General features: G+C 52.9%; 1 protein-coding gene across 2 annotated transcripts in view; it reads right to left on the bottom strand.

The window, feature by feature from the left end:
• The window catches only part of EBF4 (EBF family member 4), a gene marked incomplete at both ends in the record, with an annotated part of 54,488 nt that extends 42,861 nt beyond the window's left edge, over positions 1-11,627 (bottom strand). Inside the window, 5 exons of one of the 2 annotated variants that reach the window (XM_079719810.1) lie at positions 91-146; positions 319-382; positions 618-774; positions 10,681-10,802; positions 11,316-11,627. In XM_079719810.1, the coding sequence (XP_079575936.1) occupies positions 91-146; positions 319-382; positions 618-774; positions 10,681-10,802; positions 11,316-11,627 (711 nt within the window). Of the gene's footprint in view, positions 1-90; positions 147-318; positions 383-617; positions 775-10,680; positions 10,818-11,315 lie in introns of those variants that run through there. The other variant, XM_079719811.1, reaches the window with a different exon arrangement.
• Positions 11,628-22,678: the final 11,051 nt, after the last annotated feature.

The raw sequence follows: 22,678 nt of genomic DNA on the forward strand, positions 1-22,678 counted from the left end.
GGCAGGGACAAGGATGCTTGCTCAGACCACAGGGAGATGGGGGTCAGAGAAGGGGCTGGACAGGCCTGAGCATCCCCTGGGCTGGCTCACCTGCTTGGACATGGAGTCGATGAGACGCACATAGAGGTCCTGTTCTGTCCGAAGTCCTAAGGGTGGAAAGGCGGAGAGGGCTTGCTATTTGGGGAGCCCCTGTGGCTTCCGATGACTGAACACACCCCACACCCTCCCCCGCTGAAGCCAGGCCCCCTCCACCCTGACAGTGGGGCACCAAGTGTCACATGGTGCTGCGGTACCCAGTGGGCAGTGGGCCTCACTCACCGTTGTTATATACCAGCCGGAGGCGATAATGGATCCCGTTGTTTGTCTTTTCAGCCCCGGGCTCCTGCAGGGACAAGATAGGGAGGATGCTTGGTGCTCCCAGGGATCCTCCAGCCACCCCCCTCCCCCCAACTCCCTTCCCACCCAACCTTCCTCCCTCCCCCCCTCCCATCCATTCACCACCCCCTTCTCCACTCCTCCACCACCTATCCATCATCTGCTCCAGTGGGAGGGGGTTCCCTGAAACCCTCCCCACCCCCCCACCCTGTTCCTTCCCAGCGAGCCCATGAGCCTCTCACTCGGTCCTTCTCCACAAAGTCGATGAAAGCTGTACGCTCCACCTCCACCGGCTGCCCCTGCCGGTCATACATGGCCAGCACGAAGTGGAAGAAGTTGGATTTCCTGAGGTTGGAGGGGGGCTGCTTCTCAAAATGTGCTCGTGCCAGGCCCACGCCACTGTGGGGAGGAAAGTTGCTGGGAAACCACTGGAAGTGCCCTCCAGAGAGAAAGACCCCGTCACCTCTGACCAGGTAGGTGGGCTGGCCAAGACTTGGCTCTGATGTGTCAAGAGTTTGGGCAAGAAATTGGATGGGCCCATTCCACCCTTGCCAGGGCCATCTCAGTTCTAGAAGAGGCCTCCCAGCCCTGAGGTCACCCCAGCCTGCTCCCATGGGAATAAGCAGCACAACAGGTGACAACAGAGGCATCCCTGACAGACTCCTTCCCAGACTTTTCCCTGGGCCTCACATTTTGGAAGGCTGATCTCTAAAACCAAATGAACAAGCAACCCATCTTACTGACCACAGGCTCCTGTGACTGCCCTTTAGGGCCTCAAGGGGAAGCTGGGAGGTTTTGGAATGAATATCCCACTGTACCCCAGCTCCTGGCTATGTGCATGAGCCTACGGTATTGCCTGGGAGATGATGAAGTCCATCAGACTCTCAAGAGACATTGAACTGGCTCAGGGCCACTAGTCTGGCCAGCCTGGACCCTGGGCTATGGCTGAAGGTGGGAATGTCCTCCCCAGGTATAGGGGGACCTGCCTCCATGCTTGGAGGAAGACACCACTGGCTCCCTTGGGCAGAAGGATCTTCTGGTCTGGCCCTGCTTTCTCCTGGCTCATCAGAAACCAGTCCCAGAAGCAAAGCCAGGGTGAGAGCAGGACGAAGAGAAGAACCAAGGCCCTATTCACCAAATATTTCCTGAACCCCAATGATGTACCAAGCGCTGGCCACATGGCACCACGTGGGGCCAGAGTGAAACACCTGGAAGGGGAGGGAAGACAGATACAGAGAGCTGCAACACAAGACAGAGTGGTGGGTGTCCCTTAAGAGATGTCACTATATAAAAAACGGTAAAAGCAAAGGAAAAAAGATTAATTCTTTCTGTGCGGGATGAAGGGAAGATGTCATGGTGATGGTGGCCTTCCCCCTGGCCTTCGAGGAATGAATAGGAGCTCAACAGGGGCAGGAGGCAAAAGGGCAGAACTAACAGCATAAGAAATGGCTGTAGGTATGAGGGTTAGTGTCACTGGACCACTTCAAAGAGTGAAGTGAGGAGAGAAAAGGTTTTATTGGAAGTGCCAGACTATCCATGCATACAAAAACCAGGCCATGGAGTTTAGACTTTCTTCTCTGGGTCAAGGTCTTCCAAAGTGTGTTCTTTAGCTCTCTCGTGGCTCCAGATCCTCATTCTATAGAAGAGTGTTATAGCCACAACTGCTGGGAAATGCATACACAAGTGTATGTGGGGGGCCCTGGGACACCCTCCAGGAATGGACCCTCCTTGACCTGCTCAGGCCAGTGCTCCCCATGTGGTAGCGAGCCTCCAAGATGGTTCCCCATGATCCCTGCCTCCTGGTAGTCAGGTCCTTATATAGTCTCCTCCCATACTGTATCAGGATTGGTCTGTGTGGCCAATAGAATATGCCCCAAGCGATAGCATACAATTTCTAAGGTTGGGTCATACAAGACACGTGGCTTCTGCCTTGTTCACTCTCTTGGATTAGTCATCAGGGGGAAGTTGGCTGCTGTGTTGTGACGATACTCAAGCAGCCCTATGGAAGGTCCACGTGGAGAAGAACTGAATCCTCCTGCCAACAGCCGGCACTAACTGATCAGCTGTGTGAGGTCTACCAGCCCCAGTCAAGCCTTCAGATCACTGAAGCCTCATAAGAAACCCTGAGCCAGAACTACCCAGCTACATTGCTCCCTGATTTCTAACTTTAAGAAACTGTGTGAGATAATGAATGTTGTTTTACGTTGCTGAGTTTGGGGGTGATTTTTTTAAATGTGGCAACAGGTAACTAACACGCCATGACTACAGAGCATTTTGGTGGAGGGATGTGGTTTGGGAAGTATGACTAAAGGCCACCAGAAGGCTCTGAAGTCAGGCAGGGCTTAGAAGATGCTGTAAGCAAGGAGGGCACAGTGTGGTAGAAAAGTGAGAGGCTGCTGCAGGGATGCAGAGGCGAGGATGAGAATGATGGAACTGTCTTGAGAGCCATTTAGACCAGAGTCCCATCATGGACATGCCACTGTGACAACATCTGCCATACTCATCACTACTTAATATTTTTCTTCATATAATTTTAAATCAACTTACTCTTACTTGGCTTCTTGCAAAGCCATAATATCTGAAATGTCATGGGTTTCAGAAGTTTGTTGTGTTTATACTCATACAGATTACAGTAAATACATAAACAATAAAATGAAAACCGTTCCTCCTCTTGAAAGCCTGCTTGGGAGCCTCAGTCGTCCATGTAAAATGCTAATTTTGGAGGCAGAAGTGTCGGGTCTTGCTTGTCCCTGATCAAGATGAGGAGGGGGGCTTCCCTGGTGGCGCGGTGGTTGAGAGTCCGCCTGCCGATGCAGGGGACACGGGTTCGTGCCCTGGTCCGGGAGGATCCCACGTGCCGCGGAGCGGCTGGGCCCGTGAGCCATGGCCGCTGGGCCTGTGCGTCCGGGGCCTGTGCTCCGCAACGGGAGAGGCCACAACAGTGAGAGGCCCACATAACGCAAAAAAAAAAAAAAAAGATGAGGAGGGGGCCACCAACACCTTCTCTTCCCCACCAAAGGTTATTTCTACACGTTCCTTGCTCCAGGATCCTCCTCCTCCCTCCTTCCTCGGTGTCCCTCTCTTCTCCTCAGCCTCAGGCTTACAGTCCTTTCACGTCCAGGCCTTGACCCTCCCAGGCCTTGACCCTCCCGCTTCCCACTTGCCAAGAGGCAGGGAAGCCTGAAGACAGCTTTGATCACAGCAGGTCCCTGATTACTGTTGATGAATATGCTAATGAGGCAGCAACCCTGACTCCTCCCTCCAGCCCCCAGGACCAGCTTAAGGGCAGTGAGGCTCCCCAGGGACAGGACCACCTGGGGGTAGATAAGGTCAGAAGGAGATGGGCTGTGGGACCATCCCAGATCACTCTGCCCTTTACTCTGTCATTTAGCCCAGGAAAGGTGCCTGGAAGGCTCTCAGACAGTGGGGAGAGAGCGTATAAAGAAAGAAAGAAGCCTTAACAGAGGAGGGGTGGAGGCTGAGCAAGAACACAATCCCCTGGACCCCTCAACATACCCTATCTACACAGACACTCCTGTACTTCCCAGGCCAAGAGTCAATCAATAATGCTCAGCTTCCTCTCCCATCCATCCCTCTTGGCAAATACCAGTCAGTCCTGGGTCCTGGCTGCCTGGGGTTCCTACCGGGCTCCTAAGGACCAGACCTGGGAAGTCTGCCCTAAGCCCCACGCCAAGCTCCCTTCACAGGGCCTTCCCTCTCAGCAGGAGGGGATTCCTAGGGAGAGTGGTTGCGGGGACCAGGGGAGGGGAAAGGGAACAGGTATCCCTGCCTGGGGTCTGTGGACCAGTAGCCAGTGTTGCCAGCTGCAGGGCATCAAGGGGCTGCACTGTCCTACTCCACAGTGGGATCAGCCTCCATTCTCCACCTTGCTTAGTGGGTCTGAGGCACAATCACACACATCCACGCAAAGCAATGGGACAGAGGCGGCTAGTTTATAGCTCTGGGACAGGGATCACTATCATGTATGACAGCAGAACAATATGACCCCAAGCAGACCAGGAGAGGATGGCAGAATAGGCAAGACCCCTGCTGGGCATGCCCAGGACTGCTCCTGGTCTGCGAATGTCTCCAGTTTACCCTGTTCATACCCCTGTGAGACAAGTGAGAAGACCAAGCTGAAATGGAAAAGGTTTTGGTTTAAAGAAATCCTCGTATTTCCTATGAACACAGAGAAGGACATGAGGATTAGAACAGCAGCTAGAGTGCCAGATGCAGGTCTGTCTGGACTTCTGGTTCCCCCAGGCACCTCCACCACCTACCTGCCCCTGCAGTGGGTGACCAATCAGCATCCCTGAGCAGAGCTGCAAGCTGCAAAGGGAGAGGGTGCGGAGGGGGAGGGGGAGACTTCTGCTCTTCTCCCCTTGGGAGGAGCTGATGCTCTTGTAATGAGAAAGCAAACCAAGATTAAAGAACAGAAAGAGACACAGAAATATGCTCAAACAGCTCAGAAGATAGACCCGGGCCGTGGAGAGGTCTGAGAGGACTGCTGGGGCACCCTGGGAGAAGACATGTGCTCCCACAGTACCTTAGAGGCAGAGATGTGGATGAAGGCCAAGGTCTCTCATTCTGTGGTCTCCAAAGTGGGGTGGCCCAAGACACCCACTGGGGTGTGGAGAGAAACTGCAAGGATGTTTACTGATAGGAATCCTTTATCTGGAAGAAGGGAGAGAGGGAGGAGAGTCCCAGAAGTCTGGAGAGGTAAGTGTTTTATCTGGGTTTCCCCAGAAGCAGACGCTGAGACAAGGATTCATATGTGAACACTTTATGTGGGAGGTGATTCCAGGAAACCCTGGCGGGTGTGGGGAGTGAGAGAGAGAAGGAAAGGCAGTCCCTAACAGGCGCATTATCCACGAGTAACCACTGTGGGCAGCTGCAGCTCAGCCCCCAGGGAGCTCTGGAAACAAGTCTAGAACATGTGCTTCAGCTAGTCAGAGGGCTGAGCAAGGGAGCTGGGGTCTTCATCGTCCAACTCCAGTCACTGACTGAGGGCTTCTGGGGCATCATCTCTCAGGTGCTTCTGGCCTGTTGTGCAGGTGGGTGGAGCAGGCTCTGGCCATCTAAGAGTCTTAGGAGGCAGTTGCTGGCAGAGGAAGCAGACCCTTCCCAAGGGTCCCCAGGGACGTGGGTGGGGTAGCAACTCCCAGCCATCCAGAGACCTGCGGTGTGATGGAAGCCAGCAAAGTTACAGCCCAAGGGCCTGCTTACAGCCTGGCAATATGCACGAGAACTGCCTCACCTGGCTCGTATATTGCTGGAGGCTATAATTCAGAAACGTCTCATTCACTTAGAGTGATTAGTGCACAAAGCGTGCCACATACGCGCCTTTTCCAGGTAAATGCAGCTGAGTGATGAAAACAGCCACATTAACCACTTTTGTAAGACTCCCAAACGATTTACACATCTCCTTGCTTTCTTAAAAAGATTGTTTTCAACAAAATGTTCAAAACACTTTCCTATCAACTCCAGAGTGTGCCGAGGCGGTGGGGCATGTGCTGCTGTAAAGAGCACGGATGTGGGAGGAGAAAGTGCTCATCTTCGTATTTCCACCAGGGCCCACTCACCCCCTTCCCATCTTCTGAAATAGCCCCCAAATTAAAGGAGACTGGGACAGAAAAGCTTCGGTGTGCACAGCTATTTTTTTGGTTGGAGGACATCCGAGCATGGGTGTGTGGGGGCTTCCTGAGTACTGTGCTGGGAATCCAGGTTAAAGGTGTCACCAAGGGCAACCTGACCTTCACAGCCTGAGTCATTCAGGTAACTGTGCTTCAGAGTACAGGGGGATGCATCTGGGGGCTGCAGAGTTGTCTGGCTGCTATTGCTTGGCCACCCAGGAGTCCCTGGAGATGTTCCTTTTCGAGGCTGAGCAGGATGCCCCAGAAACCTTCCTGCAGCAGCTGGACCTCGCCACAGCTGTCTAGGACAGACGACGCCTCCCTCACAGTCAGTCTCTGCTCTCGGGTCAGAAGGCCATTCATAAGTCTTTACATCCTTGATTAGGTACTTATTATAAGTGCTAGCAATTTAAAACAAGCATCTCAAATCCCACAGAGGAGGATGGCCGGGACCGGAGCTTTGGCCTTCCCCAAGAGGCACCTTCAGGCCTTTGTCTCCCCTGCACCCCTCTGCCCTCTACCAAATGCTAACTCTTGCTTGCCTTGGCAGCCCAAGGTTCCGAGCAGTGCCTTGGCTTGGGCCTGATCCATCTTGGAATCTGGGATGCTGGGGAAATGGGGAGGAGCCCTGCTGTTATCAGCAGTTGGGGGAGGCTCCTTTTTGATCCCCCCTCCACCCTGGAGGTGGAAGGAGTAGAAGTGTGTATTTCCTGCATCTCAGCCTTTGTCTCAGATTTCCCTACTGTCTCTGCTAAATCTAGATCTCCTTTTCCCCATCCTAGCATGGCTGCGTAAGTCCCACCTTCCTCTCCTCTGCCTCCTCTCTTCCTCCAAGCATCCCACTGGCCGTGGCTCTCCCTGCAGGCATCCTTTGGGTCCCTGGGACTGCTGATAATCATCAAGCTGGGCCTGGCATTCCTGACTCCAGCCAAGATCTACTGGCCTAGCCCAGAGCCTGGGAAGATAAAAGCAGAGGCTCACTGGGGTGAACCCACCCCAACAATGCGACAGTGCAGGCAGGAGGACCTGGTGCCTAGAGGCAGCTGCCCAGAACCTGGGTCTAGAAGGGCCTGCCGGAGATGAGGCTTTGGGGCTGCTTCATATCCCTTGCTCCCACTGCCCCAGCAGGGGCTCTGCTCACTTGCCCCAGGAAATTATCTCAGCCACCAGATCCCTGGATGATGGGGGAGGGGAGGATCTCACTAGCCAGCTCTCCCATGTTTCCTCTTGCTCTCAATTCTACCCCAAGACTGTCCACCCTGCTTCTCTGTGCCCACCCCCTTCGCCACCCACCCACAGGCCTGCCTGCCAGGTCCCAGGCTGAGGAAGAGCTATTAATTATTAAAGCAGACAAAAGCATTTCCTAGCAGGGATGCTAGCCTGCTGCTGCTTACAGGAAACGCAGCCCCAGCTGGCTTCCCTCTCAGGGCCCGGCTAGTGTTCTGGGACCAGCTCAAGGGGGAGGGCTAGCGTGGGTGCTCCAGGAGTCTCCCCAGGCTGGGAGTCACATCAGAAGGAGAGGAGAACTGCTTCTGTGCTGAGAGATAAAGTCCTGTTGGCCCAGGGTAGGCCAGGGATCCTTGTGCAGAGTTCCCCAGCAGGAAGACCCTGCCGGCCTTCCCTCTTACCTCCAGTGTATGGTATGCAGCCTCTCTTTTCTCTCTACCCCTCTTTCGCTCAGAACTTTCCTTCCTATTGGCAGGCCCTCCTTCACTGATCTTAGCAGGCTCTGGGCTTTCTCCTCCTTCTCCACCTTCTGAAAAACCCTGGCGCTGTAAAGCTGGGCAGCAGCAGCTGCTCCAGTACCTGGTTCCTGGGGTCAGGTAGATCACCAACGTGGACAGCGGAGCCCAACAAAAATGGACTTAGTAACCTTCAAACATGCACTCCTGCTTCCTGCAGCAGATACTCATTACCCCCTATTGACTGCTCGAGCCTGGTGCTGTGGACACGAGGATGAATGAGCCACCATCCATGTCCTAAAAGAAGGTGTAGGCTGGCAGGGCAAGGAAGCCCAGGACAGGCAGGGCACAGCTGACTCTGGCCTGTGATAAGCATCCTTAGACAGCACTAAGAACTGCTCCCCTGGGCCGGATGGGAGGGCACAGAGAGAGAAGGTGCTGGGGGGGAGGGTCCCAGAGGTTGTAAGATTTTATTCGGTGGGTGTGTGGGTGCTGGGAGCAGGGGAACTGTTTCAAGAGACATTGTTGGATTCCAAGAATCATACAGAGGCTGAGAGGAAGCTTGGGATCAGATTGTGATGGGCCTTGAATGCTGAGTATCTGGGAGGAAGTGTGTGTGTGGGGGTCACTGAAGTTTTTAATTGGGGAGGGACACAATCACAGAAGAGTTCTTTGGAAATGTTTCTTTGGCCCCTGGTGCATGGCAGACGGTTTGGGGGGGGGCGAGGTGGGAGGCTGGGACAGTGGGCTAGCAGGCTGAGGTGATACACTGGGGTTAACCTTCAAGCCAGAGTGGAAAGTCATGGAGGGCAAGAGTGTGTGTCATGGTTACGAGCTGGCCGTGGGCACTGTGATTAGGAATAGGACCCAGAGGCACCGTCCAGAAGCCTTGACAAGCTGGCGGCTGTGGGGTGAAGGCAAAGAGCGCATCAAAGAGAGCTGTCAGACCCCAAGCAGCCTTGCAGGGAGCGTTCCAGGGCAAGTTCCTCGGAGACAGAGGGAGAGGAGCCTTCGGAGGTGGAAGAGGGGGGTGGGGCAGGGAAAGGAATTCCTGCCATTGTTGTTCTAGGATGAAAAGACCCGAACAGAGGACTGATGGAGGATCAAGAACCAACGGATGAGATGATGGCGTCTCAGGAAGAATGAGAAAGAAGTACCTCCCACCTGCTCCCATCGGCAGGAGGTGCCCAGAGGCAACCAAACGTGTGGGGGCTCCCAATCTGTGTCCTGAGACAGAGAAGCCTCTGGACTTGGAGATGAGCAGCCCAGGCCTGAAGAAATCCCTCTCCTCAAACTGGGGAGGCCTTCTGAGTCCTGGTGATGCGGCCCTGGGGACTCAGACTGGACACCTCAACCCCACTCAAGACCTCTTCCCCATGTGCAGACAACACTGCTGAAGCCCAATCTCATGGGAAGAGCCTCATCGCCACACTTCCTGCATCCACACAGGCTACATAGGCACTGCCTCTTTCCCATCGGCTTCCTGCTCATCAAACCTGCTGACAGGGACAGAGGGGAGCATCAGAGAGAAATAGGAACCTTAAACCGTGAGGCCCCACTGGAACACTTCATCCTCTCTTACAAGGAGCTCTCACCACAAAGGCGGTGGTGGAGAAAAAGACAAAGAAATTGACCATCTCAAATTAAGTGAAAAACCAGAACCAAAAGAAAAACAAACAGGATACAGAATTGTATATATAACACAGGAAAAAAAATGTTAATGGGAAGATGGGAAGGAAATACACTAAATTATTGACAGTAGCTATTTAGAGAGATGAGGTTTTGTTTTCTATTTTCCTTTTTTTTCTAGAAAAGTTATATCATGAGTAAAAATATGGATATTAATTCGCAGGCAAGACCCTTTCTCTTCCTAAAAAGGTGAGCTCCAGAGAGAGGCCCCGGTGCTCCCTCTGGACAGTCATGAAAGCACAGGAATGCAGGAACACCATTCAGTTTGAACATGAAACAAGGTGTGTGTCTGTTAAGGGGTGAGGTTGGGGTTGGTGGTGGGGTGGTATCCCCTGAACAGGATTGGGGATGTGAATGTGTGGCTGGCATCCAGGTCTGGTCTGCCCTGGAAACCCCCCAGCAGAATCCCTTCCAGCTGCTGGACAAGCAGCTGCTCAGACCTCTGGGAAGCCCAGCTCCCAAGTGTCCCATGTGTCTGCAGAGGCAGCACCTCCCTAGTCCCAGGCACTGAGAACTCCAGGTAGGATGTCTAACCTCCCCTCCCCTTGCTCACAACTGGGGATACAAAAAGCCCAGGTGCTGTGGGGGGCTGGTCAACGAACCATTATGCTTCCTTTCCAAATCCAGGAGTCCATCCCCCACCCAGGCTCCCTGCCCAGACTCCTGCAAAGGAGTCAGAGGAGATGGGTATGGGTGTTGGGTTCCCAGGGACCCCCTGCCTCGGGTAGGGCCCACCAGAAAAACACCTGGAGGGACCTGGGCGGCCCTGACCCATCCTCAGCTCCAATCATTCCACCAAGCCGACTGCCCACCTCATCTCTTCCCCACCAGCCGCTTCTCCAGCTCCACACGTCCCCATCCTCCAACTCTGAGGGATGTGAGAAAGCAGAAAGGGGGCTGGGTTTCGTGCCTTTCCTGTCCGAGATCTATGGAACTCGACAAGGAGGGGCACTTAACTGCCTGAGAAGGAGGGGTCAGCAGTTCCTTAACAGCTGGTGGCTGTGGGACTGCAGGCAGCCGGGAGACCTCCTCCTCTAGAGCCGTGGACGGCTGGGCCAGCGAGCGGTAGTCAGAAATCAGAGCCGGGACATCCAGAAGTGGAGGCAGAAGCCCCGCCCCGGCCCGCCCCACATTCTCAGGAAGAAGCAGAGGCGCTCAGGGCGAGGTGGGCACAAGAGCTTGCCGGGACAGTGCAGAGTTGCGGCTCCCTCCAACCCCTCGCCCCAGCAGCTCAGCAAGCTGAGAGAAGGCGGCGCGGAGTCGTCCAACCCGAGCGCGCCCTGTCGCGTCCGAGCGCTTACCTCTGCGCCGCGGTGCTGGCGTCCAGGATGCCCGCGCCCTGCATCCAGGAGCGCACCGAGCCCAGGCTGGCGGGCAGCAGCGGCTCCTCCTTCAGGTTCAGCCCGCCGCGGGGCAGAGCGTCCTGCGCAGGAAACATAAGGGCGCGCAGTCGGTGGGCGCTCCCACAGCCGGGGATCCGGTCCCGCCGAGGCTGCGGGGCGTCTCAGCTCCGCCCGCCCGACGGCACCCGGCGCCTGCAGGAGCGCAGCGCAGCGCCAGTCCCGGCCGCTCAGTGCGCGCCAGCCTCCTGGGCGCTCCCTCGGAGAAAGCGGGTCCGCGAGCGCCGGCGCCGTCCCCTCCCCTCCCGGGGCGCGGGGCGGGGAGATGGAGGGATTTCCCCGCGGCCTGAGCGCCGGCGGGCTGACTGAGCGCGGGGCGGTGAGGGAGGGGAGCGGAGACGGCACCCGGTCCGCGCAAAGGCGCCCTAGAGGCGCGCTCTGGCGGCTGCCCAGGGCCGCGGTCGTCGGAGGGGGGGCCCGAGCGCCCCCTGAACTGCCTCAGGCGAGGCGGGGGCGCGGGGCTGCCCGCCCTTTCCCCCTCGCCGCCCCCACCTCCCGCCCACCCGCCCGCGGCGCCGGCGCGGGACGCTGATTACCATCCAGGAGGAGGAGGCTGCGGGCGCGGAGCTTGGCGGCGGCGGCGGCGACTGCGGCGGTAGCGGCGGCAGAAGCAGCAGCAGCCGTGCGTCCCGAGGAAAGGCAGGGGCAGCGCCGGGCCAGCAGACGCCTCCGCCGCCGGCGCCCCGCGTGCTCCGGCGCCCCGGCCCTGCCGCAGCCCCGGGCGGCAGCACCTGGAGCAGCAGTAGCAGCAGCCCGGCCGACTCCCCCCTGGGCCCGGTTCCCGCGCCGCCCCGCCGCCGCCGCCGCCGCCCGCCGCTCCCCGGGCCCTGGCCGCGGGCCCGGGCCATCCCGCCGCCGCCGCCGCCGCTCCCGGGGGAGCGGGAGCCGAAGGCAGGGAGAGCGGGCGGGAGGAGGGATGGCGGGAGCTGGCGGGCCCAGGGGACTGGGGGCCGGGGGAGGCGGGGGCGGGGCGGCGCGGCCGGCCGAGGGGCGGCCAGGGACGTGACATCATCGGGGGAGGAGCGGCCGGGCCCGGGCCGCCGCGGCGGGGCGGACCCTGGCGAGTCGGTCGCCGGGGCTGGGGGCTGCGGCCTGCCCGAGGCCGCGGGAAGGAACGGGAGGGACCAGCCTGGGCCCGGGAGGCCCGGGCAAGGAGCTGACTGGGCTGCGTGGCGGGGGAGCCCGGGCGAAGCCGGAGGAGCGAGCAGGGCCGCACTCAGAAACCTCCGCCGCCTCCGGGTCGCCACTGCACGAAGTCCCGGCTTCTCCACTCATCTTCGTCTCCCAAGTACCCGCCGTACTCTCCACGCCGACGCCCGGTTCCTGCACTTGCCGCTCATTTTGACGCCTTCAAGCTTTTACTCCTGATGTTCTTTGCTCTCCCCATTGGTCCTGTCCGCCTTCCCCTGACCTCGGTTTAACCTCAGCCTGGGACTCAAACCTTTCTCCCTTAGGCTGGGCCCCAGACTCGCCGAGCGCAGTCCTTGCACCCCCCATCCGTAGTCCAGTCCGTGGCTGGTCTAAAAACTAAAGCATTTTCGTTTCCAACCTGTGCCTTTCAGACACCTCTTGGTTTTTGATGCAAGTTGGATACTGAGTTAGGACTCACTTCCTCTTGTTACCCAGACAGAGAATCTACCCTCTCAGATTTCATTCCTCTTAGTTCCCGGGCCAGAAATCATCTCGCCCTTGACCCGAGGGCTGAGCCGTTTCTGCCCCTCTCCCCACATTCTGGCTTGGTGGGTCCTGACCAGGCTTTGAACAAGCCCAGAATGAGTCCAGCACTTTCCTGCAGAACAGCATGGGGGTGGCCTACTCAGCCTGCTGCTTCATTTTCAGACACCCCTGGAATATCACCTTCCTGCCCCAGCTGACTCCCATCCTCTTTTGGGGGGCCTCTAAGTGTGCAGTTAGTGGTCCACCCCACATGGACCCAAATGAAGGTCCCAGGGCCACTACTGGGCCTCCTACTACCCCAGAGGCACCCCCACCTCCTTTTCTGACCTATGCCCCCGTCCCCATCACCTGCGGGGGCTGTCACTCCCACCCAGACTTCTCAAGGTCTCAGTTTTTACCCCAGGGGAGATTATCAAAGGTAGTGTCTCCTTAAGGTGAATTCTTATACCAGTCTTTTTCTCCATCTCCTTATCTGACTCTAAATCCTTGCTCTTCCCAGTGTGGTCCCTGGACCAGCAGCTTCAGCATTAAGTGGGAGCTTGTTAGAAATGCAGAATCTTAGGCCCTGCTCAGACCTGCTAAATCAGAGCCGACCTTTTAGCATGATTCCAGGTGATCTGCATGCACATTACATTTGAGAAGCAATGCTCTAGAGAAACCCCCCCAAGGCTGTTACATACTTGCTCCACCCCTCTCTCCAAACTTCAAACTTACCTCTGGCTCTAAAATTTCCAACAGACAGCCTACCTCTTATTTACTGGAGAGATTACAGGGAATCTTGGCAGAATCCTGCTGGCCTTCTCAGCCGTCCATGTTTTTCCTCCTTTCTCAGTCTTCTCACCCATTCTCTTTTCCCCCTGCACCCAGAGAAGCATGTGGGCTCAGGGACCTCTTTGCTCAGTCCCTTCTTCTGCACCTCCTGATGTTGTCCCATGCAATCTGTGTGTTGATACTCCTTTCCTCTGCTCAGACCTCCCCATTCTTAAAAGAACCCTCCTTTTGTCCCCGCCTCCTCCTCCTCCTCCAACTTGTGCCACTCCTGTTTCTGAGAAAGTTCACAGGCGCACTCCACCAAGGCTGCCTTGCCAGCCCCCATCAAGCCACTCTTGAAGCCCTGTTGGTCTGGCTCCCTTCCAGTTCTGCCGCTGTTTGTTCCTGCCTCGGCCTCAGGCCCTCTGACCCCCATACAGCACTGGGCTCGGCGCGCCTGCCTCCCCCACACACCTGGGAAGGCCATCCTGCTGACCAGAGCACACCGTCTCTCCTCTTACCCCTGGGTGCGTCCCAGCTTGCTGTGTCCTGCTCCCTTCTCCCTTTCTTCTCTCAGAGAACTCAGGCTTTTCCACAGTCTCAGGGGCCATCTTTGGGGAAATGATGTCCTAGTGTGGGCCTCCATCTGCTTCTGTCAGTCCTGAACATCCACTGGTGAGGACAGAGCTGTCCTTGACCCTTGGGGAGGAGGGGAGCACCTGCTTCCAGGGAGCGGCCCTCTCCCAAGTAGCTCTGCCCCTGAGCCGGGGTTGGGGCTGCTTCATCTCCACATGCCCAGCCACGTTTATGCCCATTCCCCACAAACCAGCTCTTCCTCCTGGCTCCCCTGTGTCTGTCTATGACACCTCCTCCTGATGCCCCCCAGGTTTGGGGCCCAGGAGTTCATCTCTGATACTTTCCTTGCCTGCCCAATAGCCACCTCTTTGTCAAGTCTTAAGGATTCTCCCTCCTTGTCCTTCTCTCTACCCCAGGGCCCACAGTGAATATCTTTAACAATGAGTTTACTTGCCCTCCACTGGACTCCACCCTGGCTTGGAAGAGGAATCTGCCCCAGTGTGATGACAGCCTCCTTAGGTATCTTCTTGCCTCGACCTTTCTACCCCCAACCACCCTCCATCCTCCTGCCAGTTTTTAAAAGCAAGCCATCACCTGCTTAGAAACTTCCAAGTGTCTCTCTTGGCTCCCCAAGTAGACATTTAGGGACTTAGTTTAGGGACATTCTAGGCCCTCTGATGTCTGATCCAAACGTTCTTGCCAGCCTTCCCTCCATCCCCTTGCTGTGTGAGTGAGTCCCTTGCTTGCCTGACACAGAAGATCTACTGTTTTCCAAATGCAGACACAGGTCCCACACTCTCAACTCCATGCCTCTACTCTGGCTGTGCCCTCCAGCTGCAGTGCCCTCACTTTTGCAACACCTTTCTTCTCTGGGAGGCAATGGGGTCCACATTCTTTTCACGATGGTTGAATGGCTTTGGTGTTGTAAGTCTTCATGGTTCTAGAAGCCTCTTCCTAAGGTAGATTTGGGGGATAGGTGCTCAGAATTAAACTGGGCAGAAAGGGGAGTCACTCAACCCAGAGATGGGCTCCTGACTTGTGTGGGTTTCTATCTAACCACATGGACTAGAAAGAACCCAACCAGGATGGTGTTTGAGGCTTCTCAGGGCCTGCAGCCCCTGAGAAGTTCTTCTGGGTTAGAGCCACTGAACCAATGGGCAAGGCCCTGGGTGATGAGAATACCAATTGGGCCCTGCAGGGCAAATTCTGGGTCAGCTTTTAGAGTCAGAGGTAAGTATCTCTGCTTTAGATCCGGGAAGTCTGTTTCTTGGAACTCCTTGTGTGTTTTTATTTTGTATTTTTTATCTTAGTTCCTTTGACAAAGTTCTCCTCTCAAACCGTTGTAGCTTTGTGAGAAAGGGATTTGGGGGCCTGCTGTAGCTGTGTTCACAGAGAGCTGGAGGGGTGGTAGTGACAGATAGAGGATGCTGGGTCCAAGGCCGCAGAGAACGCCAGTCCTTTCTGGCCCAGGCAGAGGCTCACCCCAGGCCACCAGCCCAGAGCCTCTGACCTCATCCTTCTCCATCATGGACATTTGTGCTCATACCACAGGAAGGGTTCTTGTCATGTGCCTGGTGCTAGAGAATAAGCAAAGCCTAAAACACAGGCTGTGTCCTTATGGGTACCACAGTGTGGTGGTGGGAGATGTGTAAATGCTCAGTGTCACTCCAGAGTGACCTAGGCTGATAAAGATGCAGATGCAAGTACTGGGACCAGCACAGAAGAAGGGCCTGAGCCTGAGAGGGGAGAAAGCGGTCTTGGGCAGAAGAATCAGCATCTGTAATGACTGGCAGAGCTGAATGAGTGGGTTTGCAGCACTTGCTTCAAGGTAGAAGCTTTTAGCACCTGGAGCATCATGCTTGTGCCTAGGATGCCATGCTGAGGAGCGTGGGATTTTTCCTGTAGGCCTGGGCCTTAAAACAATATTTTAAAAATCAACGGAATCTCTCTCTCTCTCTCTCTCTCTCTCTCCCCCCCCCCCCAAAAAAAGGGGGTGCAGCACTGTAGAAAACAAATCCAAAGTGGCACATTAGGCAGAAGTGCCCTTGACCAGACTGTGTGTTGGGCCATAGAGCCCCCTGGAGGCCCCAAAGTGTTAAGTCAGCACTCGGATCCACTTCATGTCAACTTCCCTGATGGGAATTAAAATATAGGAAGAATTTAAAAATTAAAGCATACACTAAATATGGCTGTTTGCATAGTTCTGTGAAGAAACAAAAATGGCTAGGGCCATCCCAGAAGGCTTCCTGGTGGGCATGCCCCAGCTCTTAGCCTTCCTCCCTTTTGCCTCCTGAGGTCTCTTCAACTGCTTCAGGAAAACTTGCACTACAGTTGTTATTTGACCTTAGGATCCATCCCATTCCCCGCATCGAGGCTGAGTTATTCAATTTTATATAATAACTCAATGGGTGCCACAATGGTGGACACTTTTGTCAGGAGAGTTGTACTCCCAACTTCAATCTCTGGGCTGGAGCACAGGCTGTGCGTCCCCTCAATATTCCAAGTTGTTCACACCCCTTCCTATCACAAACCATCTCAAAGACAACCAATCTCAATCTCAGTCCCTGCTGAGGAAGAGGAAAGGAACCATTTCCCTTGTGGAGCAAGATCTGCACAGGGCTGACCCTTTGTTCATCCTCCAGGTTTCAGAGAGGGTCCAGGACCTGCAGGTTTCTAACCTAAATCTGTAACAGCACCAGCAGTATCCCTGGAGGGCTGCCCCTTAGCTACCCACAGGCAGTGGCAGAAAGTCTGAAATGACAGCATTAGCCCCCACCCCCAATTGTGTAAGCTTCAGTCAGCAGGAAGGAAGGCTAAGAGCTGGGGCATACCCACCAGGAAGCCTTCTGGGATGGCCCTAGCCATTTTGTTTCTTCATGGAACTATGTGAACAGCTATATTTAGTGCATGATTTAATTATATATATATAACTTGGCAGGGGGAAGGTCAAATTTCTTTTCTGATTGCTGTGGGGTCAACAAGAAAGGAAGCCATCACCCCTGAAGTGGAGCAGGGTGGGTAGGGGTCAGGGGAATGGAGTGGGTAGGTTGGAGGGGGCCATTGTTCACCCTGTCCTGGGTGAAGTGGGGAGAGGACCTGGCAGAGGCTGATTCTCCAGGAGGCTTAAGCTCATCCACACAGGCCCTTTCCAAGGCCCTTCACAAACTCCTTGCAATGTGTTCCCATGCTTATATATGATTGTGTATTTGTAATGTATTTTTCTTCTTAAAGGGCCACCCTCCAACTGTATAAGCTTAAGCCCCACCAACCCCCGCCCCCAAACCTAAATCTTCCCTTAGGATCTGGAGTTGGGTAGGAACAGTTAGGTAGGCCACATACTCAGTCCCATAATACTCTGTCTCTCCTTGGCCCTGCCTGACTCATCCTCCACCATTTCTTCACCCCAAGAAACATCTGCCACACCCTTCAGAACCCTTCTCCCTAATTAAACAACTTCCTCATATTCTCAACATATCTTTTAAAGGTTTCCCTCATCTCCAGCCTTAACTGAAACCTGGATGACACCTGTTATGGACCGATTGTTTATGTCCCTTTGAAATTCATATGTTGGAGCCCTAACTTCCAATGTGACTATATTTGGAGACAGGGCCTGTGAGGAGGTGATAAAGGTTAAATGAGGTCATAAGGATGGTGCCCTGATTTGATAGGGCTGTGCCATTAGAAGAGGAAGAGATACCAGAGCTCTCTCCACCATGTGAGGACACAGCAAGAAGGCAACCATCTGCAAGCCAGGAAGAGAGTCCTCCTGTTACCACATTGAACTTGGGTTTGCTCTCCTGATGTGCAGCAAAGCAAATCTACTGACATTGGATTGTGGTGATGGAAAGTACAGCCTTTATTTGCAGGGCGCCAAGCAAGGAGAATGGGTAGTTAATGCTCAAAAGACCCAAACTCCTCAATGTTTTTTAGGGAAGTGTTTATAAAGGCAACATTAGGGTTAAGGGTTGTGGGGTGCATGACCAGCTCATGGACAGTCTTCTTATTGGTTGGTGGTGAGGTAACAGGGTGGTGTTTTGGGGATCTTAATCATTAATCTTCTGGCTCCAAACAGTCTAAGGTCTTTGTGTTTGTGGTCAGCAGTTTCTATCCAGTGGGGTCCTGGTTTCTGTAAAACAACTCAAAGATATGTGTCAGATTGTATTTTTACCTCTTGAGGAGGAACTAGGGGTCCTGTGACTCTATTTTATGGCTGAACTATTGTTTAAGCTATTATTACTTTTCTTGCTTGACTGATTTTCCTTTATTCTCTGTATTCCCTCACTTCTCTAACTAGTAACTGTTTGAGTCTGCTCTTTGGAATGTGGGGAAGGCCTAGGAGACTAAAGGCTTTTTTTTTTTTTTTTTTTTTTACAAACAAGAAATTGGGGACCCGGAGGGGTCTGCCACTGGGAAGGCTCTGCAGGCTTCTGCTCGGTTTCACTCACCAGAACCTGAATTGGCTAGCGCCTTGATCTTAGACTTCCCAGCCTCCAGCACTGTAAGAAAATAAATCTCTTTGTTTAAGCCACCCAGTCTTTGGTATTTTCTTATGGCAGCCTGAGCAGACTAAAGCAACACCCTAGGACACCCTTTCTCCTAAGGCTCTTTCCAGTAGTTATTGTTTATTTTCTTTCACCCCATGGCATGTAAGTATTTGGAATTTGATTTTGCCCTACTTTCAAGCTAATAGGCTTACCTGTTACTGTTTCATGGATGCTGGCAGAAGACATGAGATTCCTGGATCAGAGACAGAGAACTTTATTACTCAAAGCAAAGCAAGTAGCAAAAGCATCATGCTTGCATCAGTTCCTCTTGCCCCCACTCCCAAGTCCCATAGGGGCAGTGTGAAGGAGCCCTGCGGGTGCTCTGCGTACAAGTGGGTTTGTGTTGCATCTCAGCAACAGGAGAATGGGGGACCCACCTCTTTTATAGAAGGCAATAAACAAGCTCTTTGTCCTGGAGAGAGAAATTACTTTATTCCTTAAGGTTGCTGTCTGCACACACAACCCTGAGAAGTAGTGCAGGCAGAGTGGTCAGGACCTTATATTCTTGGCATGCCACGTAAAAATGTGCAGTGATGTGCAGGGCCTATGGTGTCCAAGTTCTTTCAACAATTGGCCCTACACATTCTTGGCTGAACTTGACAATTCACATGAATATGCCACTCCATTCACCACACTGTTTAATCTGATCAAATAGAGGCTGAGACCAAATCTGCTCAATCTGTCTCATACAGAATTTAATTAAGGCTACTATCAATAGAACTTCAAGAAGGAAGATGAGGCTAACCTGAAGTGTTGGCTTCAACCATGCCACCCAGGATCCCAGATTCAGTCATCTGTAAATCCCAAGGGGATCAGTAGGTCTTATTTCAGACAGCCAGGATATAGTCTAAACCCAGGTTATTATCCACTAAAATTCTCACAAGTGAATTTTAGACTAATCTGCTGATCTTTGGTGTCATTGCCAATAATTATAGGAGGCATTAGATGGGCCAAAATGTACTCCCCATCCCTGATGGAGAGACATTCCATGGCCCACATACAAACACACCCCCCAATAGGTTAAGTGTCATTCCAGTTTAAGATTTGTTCTTAAATCTGATTTGCATCACCATGTGGTTAAGCCACATGGGCAGTGTCACCAAATAGTTGCAAGCTTAGTTGCCATGTAGGAAGCAAGGCCACTCAGGTGACAGGAAAATTACGTGCATTTGTACCAGTCGGATTGAAAGTTTGAACCCCCTAGGCCCCCTTTTGCTAATCTGACACCTGGAGGGTATACCACCTTGGTTAGCCTGGGATTGTTGTTAGGGAGAAAAAAGAAGCACCATGCCCAGGAATAGTCAGAATCCCAAATCTTCCTCCACCCTTTTTGTCCTGATCATTAACGAGGAAATGGCTGAGAGGAGATGATCCTTGTCTGGGGATGGCTGCATTCAGTGACCACACTGCCTCACTGAAGTATGTGGACAAAAGGAGATGAGGGAAGTAGTCAGAAGTTTTTGAGTTTATTTTTGAGGAGGCCATTCCAGTGCTCAATAATACAGGGTGCCAGCAGGTGGTAGGGAGTATGGCACGGCCATCGGATACCTTGACTATTGGCCTCTGGTTGAGTGGCTTTTGCAACGAAGGGTGCATCATTGTCAGGCTGTAGATGATCTGAAAAGCCAAAAACTTGACATGGCTTAGTTACAAGGGCCACAATGGTGGTGGCCAGAGTCTCCTGATCAGACTAGAACAGCAACACTGTAACTTGAAAATATGCCCCAGAGCAGTGAGGCACCAACGATAGTCCAAAGAAGGGCTCAAAGGTCTGGGGTAGTCAATCATCCAGGAGTAGGTGGGAGCAATGCCCTGTGCAATGTGGCCTCTTTACTATAAGACAAACAGCTCAAATTTTGGGAGGTGTCACAAGTCTGGTAGGTAGTGGTGGCTTCTGCATCAGAAACATACAGTTCTTTACTTTGTGCCCCATCCATGATGGTGGATGTGTTGCTGCTTCTGGTGCAAGGATGGATCCAGGCAGTGATGGTGGTTATATGGGCAGTACAGGCTGGATCAGCAGCTTGATTTAAGTTGGTCTTATTAGAGAAGGGCCCTTACCACGGGCATCTTCATGGGAGACCCAGGTTGTCTGATTGGCAGCTGAATTTGTTTCCACAGTTTGCAGCTCCAAAGAAGAATTCCTTTAATTTGCCAGCTGCAGACAAGACAGCTAGGCCATTGGCAACAGCACAAAAGTCAGTAAAAATGTCCTAAGTTTCTTCAGGGGAGGTATTGGCCAGGACTATGAGCACTGCCTTGAGTTCTGTCCATTGAGCAGAATGACCATGCCTGCTTTTGATTCTGCATAGCTGATGCTGAGGTTGAACTTGGGCATTGCTGGTGTGCTTGAAGACCAGGCAGGCACTTAGGGGACCCTCTGTGAACTGAGGGTCCCATTGAGCTAGCAGTTATGCTTCAGGTGATGAAGTGAGGAATAAAGTTTTCCCCAAAGGGATTGCTGCCACCCTTTCATGTAAAACCCAGATGTAATGTTAGAGCTAGGTCAGGTGTGCTCTTGAATACAGTAAGTCCACTATATACGAACCTTCAAGTTGCAAACTTCCAAAGATGCGAACGTGTGTTCCCATGTCCAATCATGTAAGTTAGTTCACGCATCTGGCGTACATTGTCACATGCGTGCATCCTCTACACAAGTGGTTGTGCTTTGTGTACTTTACTGTACAATATTGTATAGAGTACAGTAGTATAGTATTTTTATTTCAAGCCCAGGATGTCCAGAAGCAAGAGTAAAAGCAGCGGTGATGTAGCTGGTACTGCTAAGAAGTGACAAGTGATAAAGATGGAAACAAAAGTGAAAATAATTGAGAGAGTGGAGCGAGGCAAAAAGATGGTAGACGTCTCTTATTCTTATAACATGAATCATTCAACCATTGGCATGATTCTAAAGAACAAGGACAAGATCATGGGGCATGGGAAGTCTGCTGTGCCAGTTATGTCAACAATAATATCGAGGAAGCATGGAAAAGTGATGGAAGAGGTGGAGAAACTTTTCAGTGTGTGGATACAGGATCAGCATCAGTGTCAAGTCCCACTCAGCTTAATGCTGATTTAAGAGAAAGCTAAAAGCCTTTATGAAGACTTGAAGAAGAAACACAATGAAGAATCAGAGGGTGCAACTTTTAATGTCAGCCATGGTTGGTTTCATTGGTTCAAGGCTAGAGCCAACCTTCAGAACGTAAAAGTAAGTGGCAAGGCAGCGAGTGCAGATACGGTAGCTGCCTGGGAATTTCCTGAAACACTTCCAGAAATTACTGATGAAGGCACATATTTACCCGAGTAGGTTTTTAATGTGGATGAGACAGGACTGTACTGGAAGGGGATGTCAGACTGAAGTTACATCAGTAAGGAGGAAAAGTTGATGCCAGGTTATAAAGCAGCAAAGGATAGGTTAACTCTGTTGTTTGGTGGCAATGCTTCTGGTGATGTGAACCTGAAGCCTCTCTTAGTTTATCATTCAGAGAACCCAAGAGCCCTTAAAAACATAGCCAAGGGTTACTCTTCCTGTTGTATGGAAGAATAACCCCAAAGCCTGTGTTACACAGGCCATTTTCCAGGACTGGTTTTTCCACCACTTAATCCCAGAGGTAGAGAAATATTGCTTGGAGAAGGACATCCATTCAACATTCTTTTGCTGCTCGACAGGGTTCCAGGCCACCCCCCATTCATGGACGACTTTCATCCCAATATCAAAGTAGTGCATCTGCCACCAAATACCATGTCGCTTATCCAACCTATGGACCAAGGAGTTATAGCGGCTTTCAAGAAATATTATTTACGTCACACTTTTCGTCAGGCAGTAAAGGTGAGTGACGAATCGGGAACAACTTTGTGACAATTTTGGAAGGACTATAACATCTACAAGGCCATAAAAAACATTGACTTTACTTGGCTTGAGGTTACGGCCGTCACCATGAATGGGGTTTGGAAGAATCTTTGCCCACAGTTTGTTCATGATTTTCATGGATTTGAGAAGTTGGATGAAGAGTCCAAAGAAGTCTTCAGCAACTTAGTGACCCTCAGCGAGAAGCTGCAGCTAGTTCCGCAAGAGGACGACTTCATTGAACTCCTTGCTGTGCAACACGAGGGGCTTACTAATGAAGACTTGATGGAATTGGAGGCCCAGAGAAAGGACCAAGAGAGACAAGAGGAAGTAGAAGTAACTGAAGAACTGAAGAGATTCACGACGTGGGAAGTGGCAAGGGGATTTTCTTTATTTGAGGAGACACTGTTAGTTTTCGAGGCACAGGACCCGAATGTAGAATGGTACATGAAGTTTGCAGGAGCCATTCAGAATGCAATCTAGTGCTACTGTGTCATCTATGATGAGA

This window comes from Hyperoodon ampullatus (genome assembly GCF_949752795.1).
Source record: "Hyperoodon ampullatus genome assembly, chromosome: 14".
In the NCBI taxonomy this organism is placed as follows: Eukaryota; Metazoa; Chordata; class Mammalia; order Artiodactyla; family Ziphiidae; genus Hyperoodon; species Hyperoodon ampullatus.